Here is a 20433-nt window from a genome sequence, read left to right on the forward strand (position 1 = left end):
AGAATTAAAAACAAAATTAATTCTAACTCCATAATAAAAGGGGATATTGACATCCCACCTTCTCCAACAGAGAAAAATAATGAACAAAAAATAAGCAGATCAGAATTAAATGACATCATACAGTAATGGACCTAACAGGTCTTTACAGAGTATTCCTGCCAATCACCAGAGAACATATACTCTACTCAGAGGCCCATGGAAGCTTCTCTGAAATAGACCACATTCTGAGACCAAAAAAAAATCTCATAATTTCATAAAAATTGAAATAACTCCTTGTATCCTATCTGATCATAATGCAATCAAACTTAATACTGATAGCAAAGTAATCTCTAATAAATACACACAATTATGAAAATTTAAACAATTTGTTAATGAATGATTACTGAGTCACATGAAAAAGAGTAATAAAAAAATTTCTGGAACTACATAAAAACAATGTCTGAGAAGCAGTAAAATCATTCCAACAAGAGGAGTCATAAGAGCAAGCACACACACATACACACAAAGAAATAATGATACTACTCAAGAATCTAGAAAAATGAGAACCAATCAAATTCAAATATAGTATATGAGTAGGAATAATAAAAATCAGAGCAGAAATTCATGAAAAAACAGAAAATAATACAATGAATTAATGAGTCAATCTGACAGCTCTTTTTGAGAAAATAAATGATTAACAGATCCATGGTCCAACTCAGCAAAAGAAAGAACCCAAATTAGCAGAATCAGAAATAAACAAGGAAACATGACACCGAGGAAATTCAGAGTACTATAAGGGAATATTTTTTAAAAACTATACTCCATTAATTTAGAAAATCTACAAGAAATAGATGAATTTCTAGATCATCCAAACCAAAGTCAAAACAAGAAATCAACAATCTAAAAAGACACATGACAAATAAGATGATGAGAACATTAATTAAAAAGACTTCTAACAGAAAAAGCTCAGGCTTACAAAGAAGGTCTAGAATCAATATTTCTTAAATTCTTTTTAAAATTCCAAACTCCTTCCTCCTAGGAAACCAGTATTACTCTAATACCAAAGTCAGGTAAAGACAAAAGAAAAGTATAAGCTGATAAAAATAGATGCAAAAGTCCTGCAATAAAATTACAGGGATTTTTTTTTTTTTTTGGTTTTTTTCAAGACAGGGTTTCTCTGTATTGTTTTGGAGGCTGTCCTGGAACTCCCTCGGTAGACCAGGCTGGCCTCGAACTCACAGAGATCCACCTGCCTCTGCCTCCCGAGTGCTGGGATTAAAGGCGTGCGCCACCAACGCCCGGCCAGGGATGGTTTTAATATACATAAGTCAATAAATATAATAAATCACATAAATCGACATAAATAAACAAAAATCACATAACCATTTCATTATATACAGAAATGGCTTCAAGAAAATCAAGCATATCTTCACGATAAAAGTACTAGAAAGAATAAGACTGGCGAGAAAACATTTCAACAAAACAAAGATTATATACAATAAACCCACAACCAACATCAGCCTAAATAGAGAAAAACTCAAAGCAACCCCATAAAAATCAGAAAAGTATCAGGGCCATCTACTCCCCTACCCTCTTCGCAATATAGTGCCAGCACTAGTTAGAGCTATAAGACAAGAGATGGGATTAAAGAAATACAAATAGGAAAAAGAAAGAGATACAAACAGGAAGAGTAAAAAAATAAATATAAATAAATGTAAGTGAAATCCCAAAACTTCTGACAATTTGGGAACAAAGGGTTTATTTGGCTCACATGTCCCAATCTAGTCTATCACTGAGAGAAGCCAAGGCAAATTCAAGCAGAACAAGAACCCGAAGGCAGGGCTAAAGTGAAGAGCATGGAGGAACATGACTACTGATTTGTTCCTCAATGGCTTGCTCAACCCACTTTCTTATATAATCCAGGACCACCAGTCCACAGTGGGCTGAACCCTCCCGCATCAATCATTAATCAAGAAAATGTCCCCAGACTTGTTTACATACAATCTGATGGAGGCATTTTCAGATCAGAGGATGTTCCCTTTTCCTGGGTGATTCTAGCTTGTATTAAATTGACAAAACCGAAGCAGTATAGCATCTTACATGATATTCTTTATACAAGAGGCTAAAACCTAAAGTAAAAACTGGGTGGTGATGGCTCATGCCTTTAATCCCAGCACTCAGGAGGCTGAAACAGGTAGACCTCTGTGAGTTCAAGACCAACCTGGTCTACAAGAGTTGTTCCAGGACAGCCTCCAAAGCCAGAGAAACACTGTCTCAAAAAACCAAAAAAAAAAAAAAAAAAAAAACCTTGGGTAGGTAGACCTTGAAAGAAATAAAATTTGATCTAGAAATCACTCAAACAATTCCTAATGATTAAATTTTATAACTAAAAAGAGAACCATGTCTAAAAATCTTTAAATTACATAACGCCAAGAAATACATATTGCTATTAAATAAATGTTTATTACTTATCTAATAATTTGTACAACTTCAAGTAGCATCACAACACTATTCATCCATTCAATTTATACAGTAAGAATACCTGTCATATCTCAGGTTGCACTGATAACAGTGGCTAGACAAACAAGCCAATGTCACCTGCATAGTAACTTTCAGGGGAAAAGAATCGATCTATCATAAAGCCACCTCAGCGAGATAAACAGAGATAGCAATAAAATTAATCCCTAGTGAATTTATGTTCCTTAATAATAATAAATAGGTAAAGGCACCACGTGCCACCAAACCTGACTATATGAGTTCAATCCCCAGAACACAAACAGTTGATGGAGAGAACTGATAAGTTGTTCAATGACCAACACATGAACTGTCACAGCATGTGTGATCTTTACATACAAACAAAATAAAAATGTACTTTTTAAGTGAAAGATGGACAACATGCCAGAATAATCAGATGGACTAGTCGTAGTAATGGCCACAGACTCTCTGTGAGAACAGAACAAAGAACTTCAAAGATCACTTCTTATCAGTTGTAGTCTCTCCCCAAACTCTCCCACTTCCCATTACCACACATAAATACACAAGGGCTGGAGATCAAATTCAGAGATTTGAGTATGTTGGGCAAGCATTCAGTCACTGAACTGCATCTCCAATCCTCTTATCAGTACTCTGAATTACCATGCATTCCAATGATTTTATCTGGGTGATACATATTTCTGTATTTTAATGGTGTATTACTTTTTTTTGTTTTTGTTTTTTAAGATCAATTTATAGCCCTGTATCGCCTGGCACTGACTATGAAGACCAGGCTGGCTTTGAACTCACACAGATTGACCTACCTTTGCCTTCCTAGTTCTCAAACTAAATGTGTGTGTCAGCACAATAATATTTCTCACATCTGGCTAGGATCTATTACTTCTGTATGTATCTGGTTGAAACTTTTGAACCTCCTTCAAAACCTATCTCAATAGCACCTACAAAATGAAATTTCTCCCTCCCTGCTTAAACATCACAAAAGCCACAAAGTACAGTGTACCTTTTCCATGGTATAGATATGATGCTTATCAAAAATATGATTTTTTATTGATTTCATTTATTATGTCTGTGCACCATATAGAAGTCAGAGGAAAATTTGTGGTAGTTGGTTCTCTCATTCCCCAATGCAGGTCCCACTGGGGAATAACAACAACAACAATAATAATAAAATTCTATACCTAGGAAGATGTCTCAGTGAATAAAGGCTGTTGCCTCAGAAGCCTCTGAGTTCCATTCCTGGAATCAACTCACCAAGTTGTCCTAAGACCACCACATAGAAGCTATATGACACATGCATGGTCACTCAAAGACAGACTCACCTACACATACACACGCATGTTAATAAGATTCCTTCAATAGTTTGAATAAGGTACTCAACCTATAATGAATGTTTTAGAATCTCAATAAGATCTCTAAGAATGAGGGTCTACTAGTACTTTTTAAAACTTCAAAATTAAATTTAAAATTTACAATTCCTATGGAGTATTAGAAAGTTCTATACTAGAAATGTAAAAGGAATGATTCCTCATCATCTGCCTACTATGTCAAATATGCACACACACAATTTACTTTTATGACTTATCAGCTAAATTCATCCAAAGATTTGTTTCCATTCACAACCCTGCAAGGAATTCAGACAGTTACATTTGTGATTGGTTTGGCTTGGTTTTTGTCACAATGGGGGATTTTATTGTTGTTCTAAGGCTGAGCTTTACTCTGAGATTTCACAGAAGGGGAGAAAAGCAGGAGTTTGGGCACAGTCAGCTTGATGGAAGTTTTCAGACACTTTAATTTACATACATGATCCTTCTGCCTCCACATTTAGAATCAGGTGCATGTCACCACACAAGGTTTATGAGTACTGATGATGAAACTCAGCCTCATGCATGCTAGGCAAACATTCCGCCAACTGAGCTACACCTCTAATTGCGGGTTAAGGTTTTTATCTAGGGCATCAAATACCAAACAAGAAAACTAATTGTGGGGCTAGAGAAATGGCTCAGAGGTTAAGAGCACTGGTTGATCTTCCAGAGGTCCTGAGTTTAATTCCCAGCAACCACATGGTGGCTCACAACCATCTGTAATTAAATCTGGTGCCCTCTTCTGTCCTGCAGGCAAACATGCAGACAGAACACTATATATATAAAATAAATATATATAATAATTCTTTTTTAAAAAAAGAAAGAAAATTAATTGTGATGGTTTTAAAATACATCCATAAATTCTTTAATAGTAGCTGGGCGGTGGTGGCGCACGCCTTTAATCCCAGCACTCAGGAGGCAGAGGCAGGTGGATCTCTGTGAGTTCGAGGCCGGGCTGGACCGATAGCCTCCAAAACAATACAGAGAAACCCTGTCTCGTAAAAACAAAACAAAACAAAAAACTCTTTAATAGTCTTTCCTTCAAGAAAGGAAATTTTTTTGGGTGTGGTAACCTGTACCTATAATCCCAGAACTTGGGAGACCAGACAGGAGAAATGCAAATTCAATGTCAGTCTAGCTTTATAGTGACAGTGACAGTGACAGTCTATTTCCCTATCTCAAAAAAAAAAAAAAACCACTTCATTATCCTCCATATTCAGTATGAGCTGCACTTAATTTTTGTGGAAGAAGCCAACTGCCACTATCTGAGCCTTCAGGGAATATTGCCAAAGAGGATATAGAAATGATGTAGGGTCAGGAAGATAGATAGACATAGCTGTTTTCACTGTGAATTCACTGCAGCTGTGGCTAGCACTCTGGGTTTGAACAATATTGGACACTTAAACTCTTTCAACTGCAAGTCAAGGGTAGGAAGATCTACTGGCTAAGGATGGATTTTGCAAAGAGGGCAACATTATCTTCAGATGTATAACCACTGGTGAGCCTATCAAACTCCACTGGATATTTATAAATCCATGATTACTCAGTCATCCCTGATTAAACTCAGCAGGTCACAAAACAAATAAAAAGGCATGAACATGGGAAAGAGACCCATAGAAGGAAAGGAAAATGAAAAGGGTTTTAGGGAAATAAGGGGGTAATGGTAAAATATCAAAATACATTAAATACGTGAATGAATTTAATAGAAAGAACAAATACTGAACTCTAAAGGTACATACACATGCAAAAGTACACTTAAGAGAAAAAATTGGACCAATGACTGCAATTTACTCTGAAGTGTATTTTTAAGTATGTGTGAGTGAAGCCAGGTGTGGTGGCACGTGCCTTTAATCCCAGCACTCAGGAGGCAGAGGCAAGAGGATCTCTGTGAGTTCAAGGGCAGCCTGGTCTATAAATCAAGTTCCAGGACAGCCAGGGCTACACAAAGAAACCCTATCTCAAAGAGCTAAAAACTAAAAAAAAAAGAGTGGATAGCAAGATGTAGAAAATAGTAATATATCTGTATCTCTACATACTGGTAAAGTAAAGTTCCTCTTAAAAGACAAACAGCAAGGACTTTAGCCTCATAGAAGGAGCTTACCTGGGAAAAACCTTCTTGCAAAGTTCTCAAGCAACAGCACTTCAGTCAACACCTTAACAGTAAACTTGGAAAAGGCCTCCAAGCTAAAATCCCTCACCTACAAGATTCCAGGTTTTATAAATGAGGTCGCTTAAGAGGCTAATTTTGAGAATTTGTTATATATCCATAGATAACTAATATAGTATGTACCTTCTTCTTCATTCAAAATCTTCTTTTGAAATTGCTAATGTTCATGAAACCTTACACTTAAAATGAAATTGTGAGTAAAAGTTTGCCCAATAAAGCTAGAGAATTCAAAACTTATGACAACTAAAAGAACCATTTCTAGATTTTGCAATAATAATCATCATCATGTATAATGAAATATGGAGCAATTTCCTTAGAAGTAAGTGAATGTGAGCAGGCCATCGTTTGGAGAAAAGAAATCAGAGATGACGACTAGAGAGATGACAAAAGAGGTCCCTGTTTTTCATTACTCGCTTCTCCGTCAGCTTGACTTCTTGGCATACTCATATACCTTTGGAAGAAACACAAACAAAAACTCAATTGACTCACTTGCTACTGTTAGCCAGCTGCCGGAACTCCTTCACAGTCATGGCTTTTTTCTGGATGTTGTACTGAGTAAACAGTCCCGACTGCCCTGTGACCATCTGCTGAATTGGTGCTGGGATAAGCAAATTATCAATATCATCATAGCATTGTCTCGGCTTCCACTCCTTAGGAGGAATCACCTAAAAACAAAACAAAATATTACCAGAAATTATTCAAAACTAAATATTACATCTTTTATTTTTCAGAACACAATTTAACATTTTCTTAATATCTCTTTAACAAAGTACTATAAAAACTCATGAAGACTTTGCAGTAAGGAAATGTGATCCTTAACAAAATTCACTGAATACTCACAACTATACTTGTATTACCTCATTTTCAGTGGTACTACTAACAACTGATTTTAATCTATAAGATTTTAAAGCATACAAAATGACAAAACGTAATGATGAGACAGGTTGAGCTGTCAGCTGAAACACCGTGACACAACGTGTCACTTCTCAACAGAAGATGAAATGTTAACCAGCTCAATGAGTTTTATCTAAGTGTCTCCTTTTTATGTGATACAGATCAGTAAATATATATTTATTCAGTATTTTCTCTTTAGATCTCTTTTGCAATATAGTATATAACAGGGTTGCTATGGCCATCTAGAAACTTCCAAGTTTGGTGCTTTGCATGGATAAAGAACTCAATGTCCAGAAAGACCAAGATGATTTCAAAATGAAAACTTTATCCCTTCTGGATGGGAGAGGCCTAAGGCTAGATACTGTTATGGGTATTTTACCCTGGTTTTCCCCTTTTCCTATTGGTCCTATTCAGATACCAACCCCTGTGGTTCTCCTCCAAATATTTTCCATAGCATCTTCTGGTAACAAGAAGCAGCATCTCAGGGAGGTCTCTTTCACTTCCCTTGCCTTCCCACATCCCTCTAACTCCCCTTCATTAGCAAACTATTAATTGTCTAAAAGCTAGTTTCCTGTAAAGATGAGGAAAAGTTTGATTTGTAGCTTTTACCTACTTCCATGGTTTACCTCTTCCAACAACGGTAGTACTTTTTGTTTTGTTTTTCTGATGTTTTCAGGCAAGTTCTCATGAAAGCCAGACTGGCTTTGAATTAGCCAAACAATAGAAGACTCACTAGCCCAGGTATAAGAAGCAGAATGTTGCCTCTCCCAAATATGTCTATCCTCGTTCAAGACTATGGTATTTATTAATAATGCAATTTGGTTCTATATGTGGCTACACATTCCTAAGTGCTAGGCAGCTTTGTTTTACTTAATATAAGTAATATGTCTGAATATTTTGTTGTTTGTGCATATTCATTAGGATACACATGCATGATGTATAGGCAGAGGTTGATATCAAATATCTTCTTCTATCACTATTCACCTTATTTTATTTTATTTTATTTTGAAACAGGGTCTCCCACTGAGACCAGAATTCCTCTCTTAACCCTCTGCACACACTTGAAAAGACATAGCACATAATCACACATCAATACACACAAACATAAATACAAATAAATCTTAAAAGAATAGAAAATACTAAGTATGCACGAAGCCTGGGGTTCTACCTCCAGCACCACATAAACCTGGCATAGTAAATGCCTGTAGATAGTAGAAGGCCAGACTGGGATACAAGAGATCTTGCCTCAAAAATAAAGTACAAAAAAATAGGGGCTTGAGAGAGAGCTCAGTGATAAAGAGCACTTAACTACTCTTACAGAAGACTGGCGTTTGACTTTCATCATCCAATGGCAGCTAACAACTTCCTGTAACTCCAGTTTTGGAGGATTCAATGTTCTTTTTTGACCTCTGTGGTCTCTTACACATAAGTTGTACCCATACTCAAGTCACCACCTGAGTTTAATCCCTGGAATTCTTGGTAGAAAGAGAAAAACAACATCCAAAGCTTGTCTGATATCTGCATGCTCGCTCTCTCAATCTCTCTCTCTCTCTCTCTCTCTCACACACACACACACATACACACACACTCACAAATAATAAAATAAAAAAATAAAAATTTCATTTTTAAAAATAAAAGATAAGTATGCCAGGCATGGTGGCACATGCCTATAATCCCAGCACTTAGTAGCAGGTGAATTTCTTTGAGTTTGAGGCCAACCTGGTCTACAATCCAGGACAGCCAAGGCTGTTCCACAAAAAAAAACCCTGTCTCTGGGTGGGCGGGCAGGGGGGAGGGGTAAGGTATTTGAATGTTTAGGTTTTTTTTCAAAGTTTCTTCTTAATATTTATTTTATTTTATGGGTGTGTGTTGCCTGCATATATGTATGTGTACCACATGAATGTCTGGTGTCGTTGGAGTTATGAAGGGTTGTTGTATATTACCATCTGGGTGCTGGGAATGAAACCGAGTCCTCTACAGTTACAGCAAGTGTTCTTAATCACTAAAATAACTCTCTAGACCCCTTTACATTCAAGCTATTAAAGGAAACCTATTCTGCTATATTTCTATCAACTGTATCTATCTACCTTCCTGAGTATACCAATACAGAATACACATTTTATGTCACTGTTTACCCAAGCCCAGCTAAGAGATGTATGTCACCTACATATGTTGAGGGCAGACTTTGTCTACAAACTGTCAAAGGCAGAACACCGCTTCTGCTATCTTCATCTTGCAGGCACATACATATATATCTGCACTGTCTTGTGTTTATGAAGCACACAGTGTGCATAACATTTGCTCTAGTACAGTCTATGTACAGAAGTACCATAGGGGACAAATGTCAGACATTTCACATAGTTTTAGAAGTTCATCATGATATCCCTACAACAAAACAAACTGTATAATTAAGGAGATTGTCAATTTCCCAACTTGAATATCAAGCGTGTAGTTAAGGTTATTTGATACCAATGCTACGCATGGTATCATGCCAATACTTGAAATGCTGGAATAGTGCGGGAGAAAAATTTAAAATCTTATATAACAAGATTTTGATGAAAACAAGGATGTGAGGCTGGAGAGATGGCTCAGGGGTTAAGAGCACTGACTGCTCTTTCCAGAGGACCTGTGGCACCCACATGACAGCTCAAAACAGTCTGAAATTCTAGTTCCAGAGGACCTGCCACCAACGGCAAAACACCAATGTACATTTTAAAAATTAGTGTTAAGTCTAAATCTAAAAAGTTTTAGAGAAAAACCAAAATTGACTTAATTTGAAATCAAAGTGACTTTTTTTTTTTTTTTTTGGTTTTTCAAGAGACAGGGTTTCTTTCTCTGTATTGTTTTGGAGGCTGTCCTGGAACTTGCTCTGTAGATCAGACTGGCTTCAAACTCACAGAGATCCGCCTGCCTCTGCCTCCTGAGTGCTGGGATTAAAGGCGTGCGCCACCAACACCCGGCCTCAAAGTGACTATTATTAGAAGAATTCAGCTATTGCTTTCAAATGGTAAGCTAAGATAAATCCATTAAATGTGGTAAATAATATATTAAGAAAGAATTTCAGAGTGCCTTTATTCCCCCAGGGAAAGGCCCAAAGAAAAACATCTACATCTGTGTAATCTGGTTTTAAAGCATATAATTGGGTTTACTTAAACCTCCAGAACAAGACTGACACTAGGTTGAACATAATTTATGTGACGAGGAGAATATAGCAAAAATGATTCAAAACAAGCAGTTCAACTGTCATCCTAGTATAACATAACACTGCTAAAGAACTCTGACTTTGTCACTGAGTCTCAGGTTGAGGGAGGCATGAACTGGATTCAGATGTATTTGTAATTCTAATTAACTTTATCCCATTACTCACTGTCAGCACCTTCACAGGTGTACTCAGCCTGCCTGCAGCTCCCTCACAATGGCAGCGGCTGTTTCCGCTTCTAGTTGCTACACAAGTCACCTGACCACCAGACAGTACACTAATCTCAGTAGACCAAGGGATGTTTTAAGAAACAAAAAGGGAGAAAACAAAACAAAGGGCTTCATTAAAAGGTCAAGTAATGAACACAGTGTCATAACACACGACCCATCACTCAGAGAAGGAGGCAGAAGGACCAGGAAATTCAGGAGTCTCCAGAATATCTGGGATATACATAAGGAATCTGTCTCAGCAAGAAAAAAAAGATGAGATAGGTAGGAAAGCTGGGAGATAGGTAAGTAGGTAGATAGATAGCTGGATAGATTAGACAGACATACATCTGGAAAAAAGGAGTGATGTTTAGCTTTTCTCTACATGATTAATTATGTGCAAAAAATTACTCTGAAAATATAACACCTTCTACTCAAATGAAGAATGACGCCCCCCCCCAACCTTTACCTCAAATGGTAATCTGGAAGTTCTGAAGTACCAAAACTGAAAAAGCAAATCCTAGTCAACTTTTACATTTACTTCCTCCGTTGGGGGCGGTCAGTAGAAGCATGGGGAATGTGCACATGTCACATAGCACGAATGTGGGAGTCAGAGGACAACTACTGGCAGCAGCAGGAATGATCTCTGGGGACAAAATACCATGGAGGATAAAGAATTGTGTCACAACAGCCTCAAGTATGGGACCAGGGCATCTCCTACTCCAATACCTATAGGACCGAAGTTCTTTGTTCAGCTACTAATGGTTGTCCCACCATTTGACCATCACAACTGACATGGGAAGTCCAGGGGGGAAAAAACCTTCCCACAAGTCCAGTGAAATGGGTCAGCCTACCAACAGGCTCTGCCAGTGTCATTTATATAGTGAAATTATTATAGTCTAGTGAAAATCAAATCACAAATAATCTAAACATTAACAAGCTGAGCTACAACTAAAACAAAAGTTTTCTAGGAAAAGTTTGCAATTAAAACACAGGAAGCAGAGGCAGGTGGATCTCTGTGAGTTCCAGGTCAGCCTCCAAAGCAACAGAGAAACCCGCCTGGGGGGTTGGGGGGAGGGAGTTACAGAGTAGTACTTTAACTATGCAAAGGTGTGTTACATTTTGTAACACTCCATTTGTTTAACAATGTAAAGATGTTGTTTTGCTTACCTAAGGCACCTGTTTGGGCTAATAAAAAGGGTCTGGCCAATAGCTAGGCAATAGAGGAATAGGTGGGGCTAGTGGACAGAAAGAATAAGAAGAGAGAAGAGAATGAGGGGGGGAAGGGAGCCGCCCAGGGCCAGGCAGCCACCAGTCAGCCAGACATTGAATAGGACATACAGAATAAAAGAAAGGTAAAAGTCCAGAGGCAAAACATAAAGAGAAACAGGTTAAATTAAGCTATAAGAGCTAGCAAGAAATGAGCCTAAGCTAAGGCTAAGCATTCATAACTAATAAGAAGTCTCATGCCATGATTTGGGAGCTGGTTGATGACCTAAAAGAAAGCCTGCTACAGAGATACATTTTCATTATGTTCTGGAAGTCTACATTTCCTGGTATAGTTCAGAGGATACAGACTCCTTCAAAGCTCCAAATATGATCTATGAACTGAACATGCAATGTAATCTTTGGCACCTTACTGAACATCCCTATGTCCCTAAGCACATCATTTATAATTATTTAAGATATACTTGCTTATCTTTAAGCACAAGAATAGATGAGCACCCTCACAGATCACTTCTCCTTTTAACTGTTCTAAGCTACCAACAGCTCTTTACCAGGTAAGTACACTATTCCTGAGAAGACTTCCTGTGGACACTTACCCTGAATACCAAACTCAGTTTTCACATAGAAGCCAGTGTAACTTCCTGTTTTCAAAAAATGTCTCAGTATAGGAAAAGAACACTACAGGGAAACATCGACTACATCTTCCTTCCCAACTTTAATGGTTAATATTGGTTGCCAAATCAATAGACTCACATAACAAATCTAGATTGTATTACGGAGATGTGAAGTCCCACTATAAATGTGGGCTCAGATTCTAAACTACATAAAAAGTAGAAAACAAGATGAACAACAGTATTCATCTCTCCCTGCTTCCATAATGTAGATGCAATGTGACCAACTGCCTTATGTCCCTGCCACCATGATAGACTGTATCCTAAAGCAAAACCAAAATAGACTGTTCATTTGTGAAATTGGTTTGTCAGACTAACTATCACTTTAAGCCCATTCTCACTTATCACTGGTGGTAGAATAAACTCCCTGATACATTAAATTGATGGGGTGTGATCCCAACACTTAGTAAATTTGAATCCAGCCTTGGCTACAAGAGACCCTGTCTTCAAAGGGGGAAAAAATTGATAGGGATAAGCCTCAGAAATAGGCTGCTAAGAGCAATTGCTACTCAATCATGATGACCAGAAATCAGATCCTAGGACTCATACTGTGTGGCTGACAATACCTGTAACTCCAGCTCAAAGTAATCCAAAGCCCTTTGTAGCGTCCATAGGTGGTGAGCTCACACACACAAGTGCATGAGCAGTAAGAGGTCAACCTAGGGTGCATGTCCTCACCTCCTACCTCCTTCTTTTTACTAGCTGGCCCATGAGCTCCTGTGGATCTTCCTGTCTCCATTTGCCACCAGAGGAATGGGATTACAACAGACATACTACTAGGGACTTGGCTACCAAAGGTTCTACCTACTGAGTCATTTCTCCAGCCTGGATTTTCTCACCCTAATATTTTTATCTCTAAAACAGAAGCTTCATGGAAGCAAAGACTTAAGTCTACTCTGCATGCTAAGGTTTGGCAATATAGCTCAGTGGTACTTGTCACAAAAGTCTGACAGCCAAAATTGATCCCTGGACGCTATATTGAAGTAGAAGGAGAAAAATCAACTCTAAATTGTCCTCCAGCCTCCATAGATGTGTTGTGGCATATACACACCCCCCACATATCATACCCACACCACATATACACACCCCCACACATCACACCCCACACCACATATACACACCCCCACACATCATACCCCCACACCACATATACACACCCCCACACATCATACCCCCACACCACATATACACACCCCCACACATCATACCCCCACACCACATATACACACCCCCACACCACATATACACACCCCCCACACATCATACCCCACACCACATATACACACCCCCACACCACATACGATTTGATTTTTTCAAACACAGGTAAAAAGGCAACTTGATAAAGAATGCAGACTGTGATTGCCTAAGGCTGTACTGAATACAGAAAATTGGAAATGACTATTTAAACATCAATTGGCCATGGCTTTCCACCACAGGTTTCTTTGTATGTGACCAGTTATTACTTAGAAATAGTCCTACCATTTACATGAGGGCTTTCTACTTGGATAAAACTGAGTAAAGTCCTTTGTTTTTAGAGAAAAAAAAGAAAAGAAAATGACTATTTAAAATATATAGTTTCACCAGGAGGTGATGGCACACACCTTTAATCCCAGCACTCAGGAGGCAGAGGCAGGCAAATCTCTGTGAGTTTGAGACCAGCCTGGTCTACAAGAACTAGTTCCAGGACAGCCTCCAAAGCCACAGAGAAATACTGTCTCAAAATCTTCGCCCTCCCCAAAATAAATAAATATACATATATATAGACACACACATATCTAGTTTCTAGATGTAATGATAGAGAATTCAATAGTGGTGACCACTACACAACTAAGTGAATGACAAACTATTAAGGGCATTGTATCTCATGTAAGCTACACTTCCACAAATATTGTTACTGTTATTTTAAAGTGAGACAGGCATGGTTGGTAGGCCTATAATCCCAGCATTTGGGAGGCTGAAGTGAGAAGATGGTCATGATTCAAGACAGAGTAAAACAGGCAAAAAGTAAAAGTAAAATCGAGGAAAGGAACACAGAAAGGGAACTACTTTAGCCTTCAAGTTAATAGATGTTTTCTATGAGAAATTGATGAAAACTGATACATTCCAACATCTGGAAGTCTTGATTTTAAAAAATTTAAAAAAGAAAAGAACAAGGAAGAGTAGAAGTAAGAGAAGAAACTACCATAGAACACAGCCAAATATAAAAAATCCAAAGAAAAGAGCTATTCTTTAAGAAAACTAAATGTTTCAGGTGGATTAACAAGAATAGCAGACACATTCCATTGAAAGAAACAAAAAAACAAAGTGAAACAAAAAACTAAGAGCATAATTTAAAAGTCAAATGATAATTTTGAGTGACGAGTCTTGAATATAATCACCTTTGCAAGACCTGCTCGGTGGGCTCCTTTAGACTCCATGTACGCGAGGTATTTGTTGAACTCCCGAAACTCCTCCATCGAAGGTCTGAAGGTCATTATCTTACAGCTGGGATTCAGGGGACTCTCCTCCACAACCTCCATGATGACTACAGGAGTCTCTGTAGAGAAAATGTGACCATTAACAATAAATTACTGGCCGGGCATTGGTGGCGCACGCCTTTAATCCCAGCACTCGGAAGGCAGAGAGAGGCAGGCAGATTTCTGTGAGTTTGAGGCCAGCCTGGTGTACAAAGCGAGTTCAAGGACAGCCTCCAAAACAACACAGAGAAACCCTGTCTCGAAAAACCAAAAAAATAAATAATTACTGGTGTTGGCACACGCCTTTAATCCCAGCACTCGGAAGGCAGAGAGAGGCAGGCAGATTTCTGTGAGTTTGAGGCCAGCCTGGTGTACAAAGCGAGTTCAAGGACAGCCTCCAAAACAACACAGAGAAACCCTGTCTCGAAAAACCAAAAAAATAAATAATTACTGGTGTTGGCACACGCCTTTAATCCCAGCACTCGGGAGGTAGAGGCAGGCGGATCTCTGTGAGTTGGAGACCAGCCTGGTCTACATGGAGTTAGTTCCAGGACAGCCTCCAAAGCCAGAGAAACCCTGTCTCGAAACCTCCCCACCCAAAAAAATAAATGACTGAAATTGTGTTTAATCAGGGGCCTGCACCAACATAGCTTGTAAGTGTCTACCAAAGGAAAAGAACTATTCTCTTTACTGACTGACCACTCCTCACCTATGAGTCTCACATCTTTTCTTGGAGTCCTGGAAAAAGAGGCCTCAGGTGGCTTCCCAACATGTTCCTGTTCTGGGTACTGAATCACTGACCTGGCTGTAAACTGACCTCCCTGAAACCTTTCCAAGTAAACTGAACTTCCTGGAAGTGCAGTCTTTCACAGATATGCAAGTTCCACTATCTCACACATGTACATATGCTCATATACCCTAGGCCTGTATATATGCACAAAGAATTATGTTATCAACGCAAAATTAAAAAAGCAGTAGGTACAACACAGTGGCAGTTACAACAACATGGAGGAAGATTTTCTACAGGCCCTAGAGGCTATTTGAAGACATTCTTATTATTTGGCTGGTGGAAGCTAACTTAATAGATTCCAAAGGGTTTTCCTTTATTTGTCACAAGATGTTAGTTCTGGCACAGACAGGAGAAAGTAATGGCTACTGAGTGCAGGTGACTACAACTAGCCCAAGATAAGGTAACTATTCCACAATAAGGTAGTTAAACTCTCGGCCTGCAACATTCCAACCTCTCTACAGTATTGAAATTCTAATCAGTCAGTCAGTCTCAGCAGACAAAGCTGCTTTTCATTGAGTTCTGACTTACAATAATAGTCAGTACCAAGTGGATTGAGTGCCAACAGGGAGAATTCCTGTTTTAAAGTAGGTAAAGAAGGTATTTCAGACAAATAAAACCCAGGAGATGCCTAAAGGACAGAAATAAACATATAAATCTGGAAGACTATTTCAGGCAAGGAAGGAGTATCCTAGGCTCTGTTCTTTAAGAGATAGTACGGAGGCAAATATGATTGAAAACAAGACAGAGAAGCAAGAGAAATAAAAGACTAGGAAAACAAATTTGGAGTTTATCTTAGTATTCCAGGAAATAATTGTAGACTTCTTCCCCTTTAACCTCTCCAGTTCCTGGAACTCATAACATTTTTCACACCATTCAAGGATATATTATCTCTCTAAGGTTACCTATTACAGGGAAACTGAAGTAGAAAGTGATCTCCTTCACATTTTGATTTCTTGTTGTTTTATAAGAAAAAAAGAAAGAATAGAGAGAACGAGAGGATGAAGGAGGGAGAGCACCACGGAGGCAATTTATCTAAGTCTAGGTAAGACAAAATAGAGGCTTGTATTCTAGCTGGGCAGTGAGATGGAATTAGATTGTCTATATACTAAATTCTCATTTAAGTTATTAAAAGTAAAAGCTACAGAAAGAAAAATTGACTAATAAACAAGTAATACTGGGGGCTGGCAAGATGGCTCAGTAGTTAAGAGCACTTGGCTGCTCTTCCAGAGAACCTGTGTTCAATTGCCAGCACCCACATGGAAGTTGATGACTGACTGTAACTCCAGTTCTAGGGGATCTGACACCCTCACACAGACATACATGCAGGTAAAACACCAACGTACATAAAATAAAAATAAAATTTTAGCCGGGCGGTGGTGGCGCACGCCTTTAATCCCAGCACTCGGGAGGCAGAGGCAGGCGGATCTCTGTGAGTTCGAGGCCAGGCTGGACGGACAGCCTCCAAAACAACACAGAGAGACCCTGTCTCGTAAAACCAAAAAAATAAATAAAATTTTAATTAAAAAAAAAGCAATAGTGATGACTCCCCCAATCCCCTACCCTGTGACAATGTCTGGTTACATAGTCCACAGAACACAGCACTTGAAAGTCTACTGATTTAGCCTCGCCAAGTGCTGAGATTACAGGAGACCACCACCCATCACCATCAGCTCTGGGGGCTTTTCTTTTTCCCTCCTCTTTTTTTTTTTTTTTTTTTTTGGTTTTTCGAGACAGGGTTTCTCTGTGGCTTTGGAGGCTGTCCTGGAACTCGCTCTGTAGACCAGGCTGGCCTCGAACTCACAGAGATCCGCCTGCCTCTGCCTCCCGAGTGCTGGGATTAAAGGCGTGTGCCACCAACGCCCGGCTCCTTTTTCCCTCCTTCTATTTCCTAGACTTTCTAAAAGACATGGATTTTACCATGTCTATTATTAAACATATTATAATATACTTATTTTTTGTATTTTAAATCTTTTCTCTTGTTCAAAGTGCATCCATAAGTCACAGAAGAAAACTGAGAAAATGCACAGAGGAACAATTAACCAACAACTTCATTACCAAAAGTAAATAACCACTATCAATGTCTATGGGGAAGGAAGAAAACAAGATGACTAAGACTTTAACATATCTGCTTTATGATCCATGTGCAAAATTAAACAGAAATTGACTTAAAGAGACAACCCCATCTGAACTGTTTAGCACTTTTGTTTTATTTTGTTTTTGCGACAGGGTCTCCTATGTAGCCCAGGCAGGCCTCGAGGAGTTAAGTCTGCTTTGACCTGAAGCACTCCTGGCATCCCCACCCCACAGCTGAGATTACAAGCCAGCAATGTGCAATCACTCACCCTCAATTCTAGCTGAGCTTTCAGAAAGAGGGTGGGGAAAATAAACTGAGTAAACAGTGAAGTATAAAAGAGGAGTAGTGAAGTCTAAAGGGGTGAGAATAAAGTGTCAACCGCATCCTTAGAGCTAAGGAGACAAGTGAGTACAGTGAGAAATTATGGGCTGGTTACAAACCACAGGCTGCTTCCACAATGAAGAGAGGCTAGAAGGTGAAGCAAGGACGATAAACTTCTTAAATGGATTATTCTGACTGTGGATGGGATTAGACCCAGCTAACATGGACTATGAAAGGCAATGTCTTTTCAGGGTATCAGTTAATTCCAAGGGGCAGAGAGGGAAGTGTATAGAGAAGCTTCGGGTGTTGGTAGATTGAAAAATAAAATGAGCTATGCCATCGAGTCTGTCTCACTCTAATTAAACTTCATCCCTGAAGGAAATTACAAATTATGTATCAGCTCCCTGTCCAGACTAACTACTGCTATTATCTTGTTCCATTTAACACTAGTATTTTACATTTATATTTTAGGACTCCCATTCTCTATAGTGGTAAGAACAAAAATACACATTGCATGTATAAGGGGCTGGGGGGTCTATCCTCAGTACTGCAAAAACAAAAACAAAACAATGACTTTATACAATTCCCCCCAAGGTACTCAGGTGAGAGATGGCAGGCAGAGAAAGGAATGGTGGCACAAGTCTTTAATCCCTGCACTCTGAAGGCAGAGGCAGGCAGTTCTCCAGGAATCCCAGGGCTGCCTGGTGTACACAGAGTTCCAGGCCACCACCACAACAAAGTGAGACCTGTTCCCCCAAAATAAATGGCTGCATCTTGAAGTAGATTGATTCTCAAGCTTCCTGAGGAACCTCCACACTTACTTCCATACTGGCTGTACCAGTTTGCACTCCCACCAACAATGAATAACCCTTTCCAGTCCCCGTGTGCTGTCATTTTACTCACCTTGGCTATTCTGAATGTGTTAAGATGAAATATCCAAGTAGTTTTAATGTGCATTTCCCTTTTCTGTAGGTATTTCTCAGACATCTGTTTTGGGCTTTTGTTTGTTTGTTTTTGGTAATTCTCTGTTTTATTTCTTTCCCCTGGACCTTCACTTTTTTGGGGTCTTTATTCATTCTTGATACTAACACTCTATCATACGTATAATTGGTAATGGTCATATCCCATTCTGTAGCCTGCCACTTTGCCCAAATGATGGTGCTCTTTGCCATACAAAAGCTCGTCAGTTTCATGAGGTGCCGTGTATTAATTGATCTTAGAACCTGTGACATTAGTGTTCTCATCAGAAAACCCTTCCCTGAGCCAGTGAGTTCAAGGCTGTTCCTGACTTTACCCCTCAGGGTATCTGGTCTTCTGTTGAGGTCCTTGATCCATTTAGAGTTGAGTTTTGTTTGGGAAAAAAATATGGATATGTTTTCATTCTTCTACATGCAGTCATCCAGTCTGACCAGCACCATGATTAAAGAAGCTTTCTTTTCTCCACGGTGTATTTCTGGCTTCATTATCTAAGTTCAGGTGTCCACAGAGGTGAGGAATTATGTCTGAATATTCGATTCTATTCTACTGAACAACATGTCTGCTTTTATAGCAATACCATGTTGCTGTTGTTATTACCATAGCTCTGTAACATAACTTGAAATCGGGGATGGTGCTACCACCTTGCATATACCCAAAGGATTCTATATCTTACTAAAGAGATTCTTGCTCATCCATGTTCACTGCTGCCCTCTACGTAACAGCCAGAGACTGGAAACAGCCTAAGGACTAATAAAGTACTGGAAGGATAATGAAAATGTGGTACATTTACACAGAGGAATCTTTGGTTGTTAACAATGAGATACAGTGTTATGGAAAGATAAAGGGGAGGATAGACTAGGAAGATCAAATGGGTAGGGAGATGGCAGGACAGGGTAAAAGAGGGAATATGGGGAGGGACACTGAAAAACCACATGGAAACCTATTACTGTGGAAGTTTCCTAAATATGTATCTATGAAGCTAATCTGAATGGAATCACCATATAATGGGGGAGACAATACCCCAACTACACCCCAACTACACACATCTTATGCCATAAACCCCCAGTGCTCGGAATGGGTTACATCTTTTTGAGTCAATGGCCAAATGGGCCCCATAGATATGTCTTCAAAACATCATAGGCTAACGGCTGGAGAGATGGTTCAGTGGTTAAGAGCACTGACTGCTCTTCAAGAGGATTGGAGCTGAATTTCCAGCACTCACATGGCAGCTCACAACTGTCTGTGATTCTAAAATCTGACACTATCACACAGACATACATGCAGGCAAAACACCAATGCACATAAAATAAAAACAAATTATTTTTTAAAAATCACAGGCTTTTGCCAAAACTATTGGTTACTCACCCTAACGCTGAAGACACTATGTATTTACATCATAAAACGTGGAGATACTGGGCTGGTACCTAATAGAAGCTTTGCCCCTGCTGGTGTATTCATGGTGCTGGAAGGTACTGTGCAGGCTACCTCTCCCTCTCCCTCTTTTTCTATGTACATCCTTTGTTTTACTTAGGAATTTTTTGTCTTACTGTGTTTTTGTTTGGTTTGTTAGTTTTGGGGGGAAGTTGAAAGCAAGAGACAGCATGTTATGTAGAAAGC

The 20433-nt window shown here is 39.0% G+C and overlaps 1 protein-coding gene across 6 annotated transcripts in view; it reads right to left on the reverse strand.

Annotated features, from left to right (window-relative positions):
- LOC101844032 (lysine-specific demethylase 4C) overlaps positions 1 to 20433 on the reverse strand; it is a 164967-nt gene that overhangs the window by 142050 nt on the left and 2484 nt on the right. For 5 of the 6 annotated variants that reach the window (XR_005881384.1, XM_040757297.1, XM_040757295.1 and 2 more), the window contains exons 2-3: positions 14576 to 14733; positions 6490 to 6665 (exon numbers count right to left, since the gene is read on the reverse strand). Coding sequence is in view for 4 of the 6 variants with exons in the window: in XM_040757297.1 (XP_040613231.1) it covers positions 6490 to 6665; positions 14576 to 14716 (317 nt within the window). In the remaining 2 variants the exon portion in view is untranslated. Of the gene's footprint in view, positions 1 to 6489; positions 6666 to 14575; positions 14734 to 20433 lie in introns of those variants that run through there. The other variant, XM_040757298.1, reaches the window with a different exon arrangement.

This window comes from Mesocricetus auratus, unplaced genomic scaffold (genome assembly GCF_017639785.1).
Source record: "Mesocricetus auratus isolate SY011 unplaced genomic scaffold, BCM_Maur_2.0 Super-Scaffold_100014, whole genome shotgun sequence".
Classification (NCBI taxonomy): Eukaryota; Metazoa; Chordata; class Mammalia; order Rodentia; family Cricetidae; genus Mesocricetus; species Mesocricetus auratus.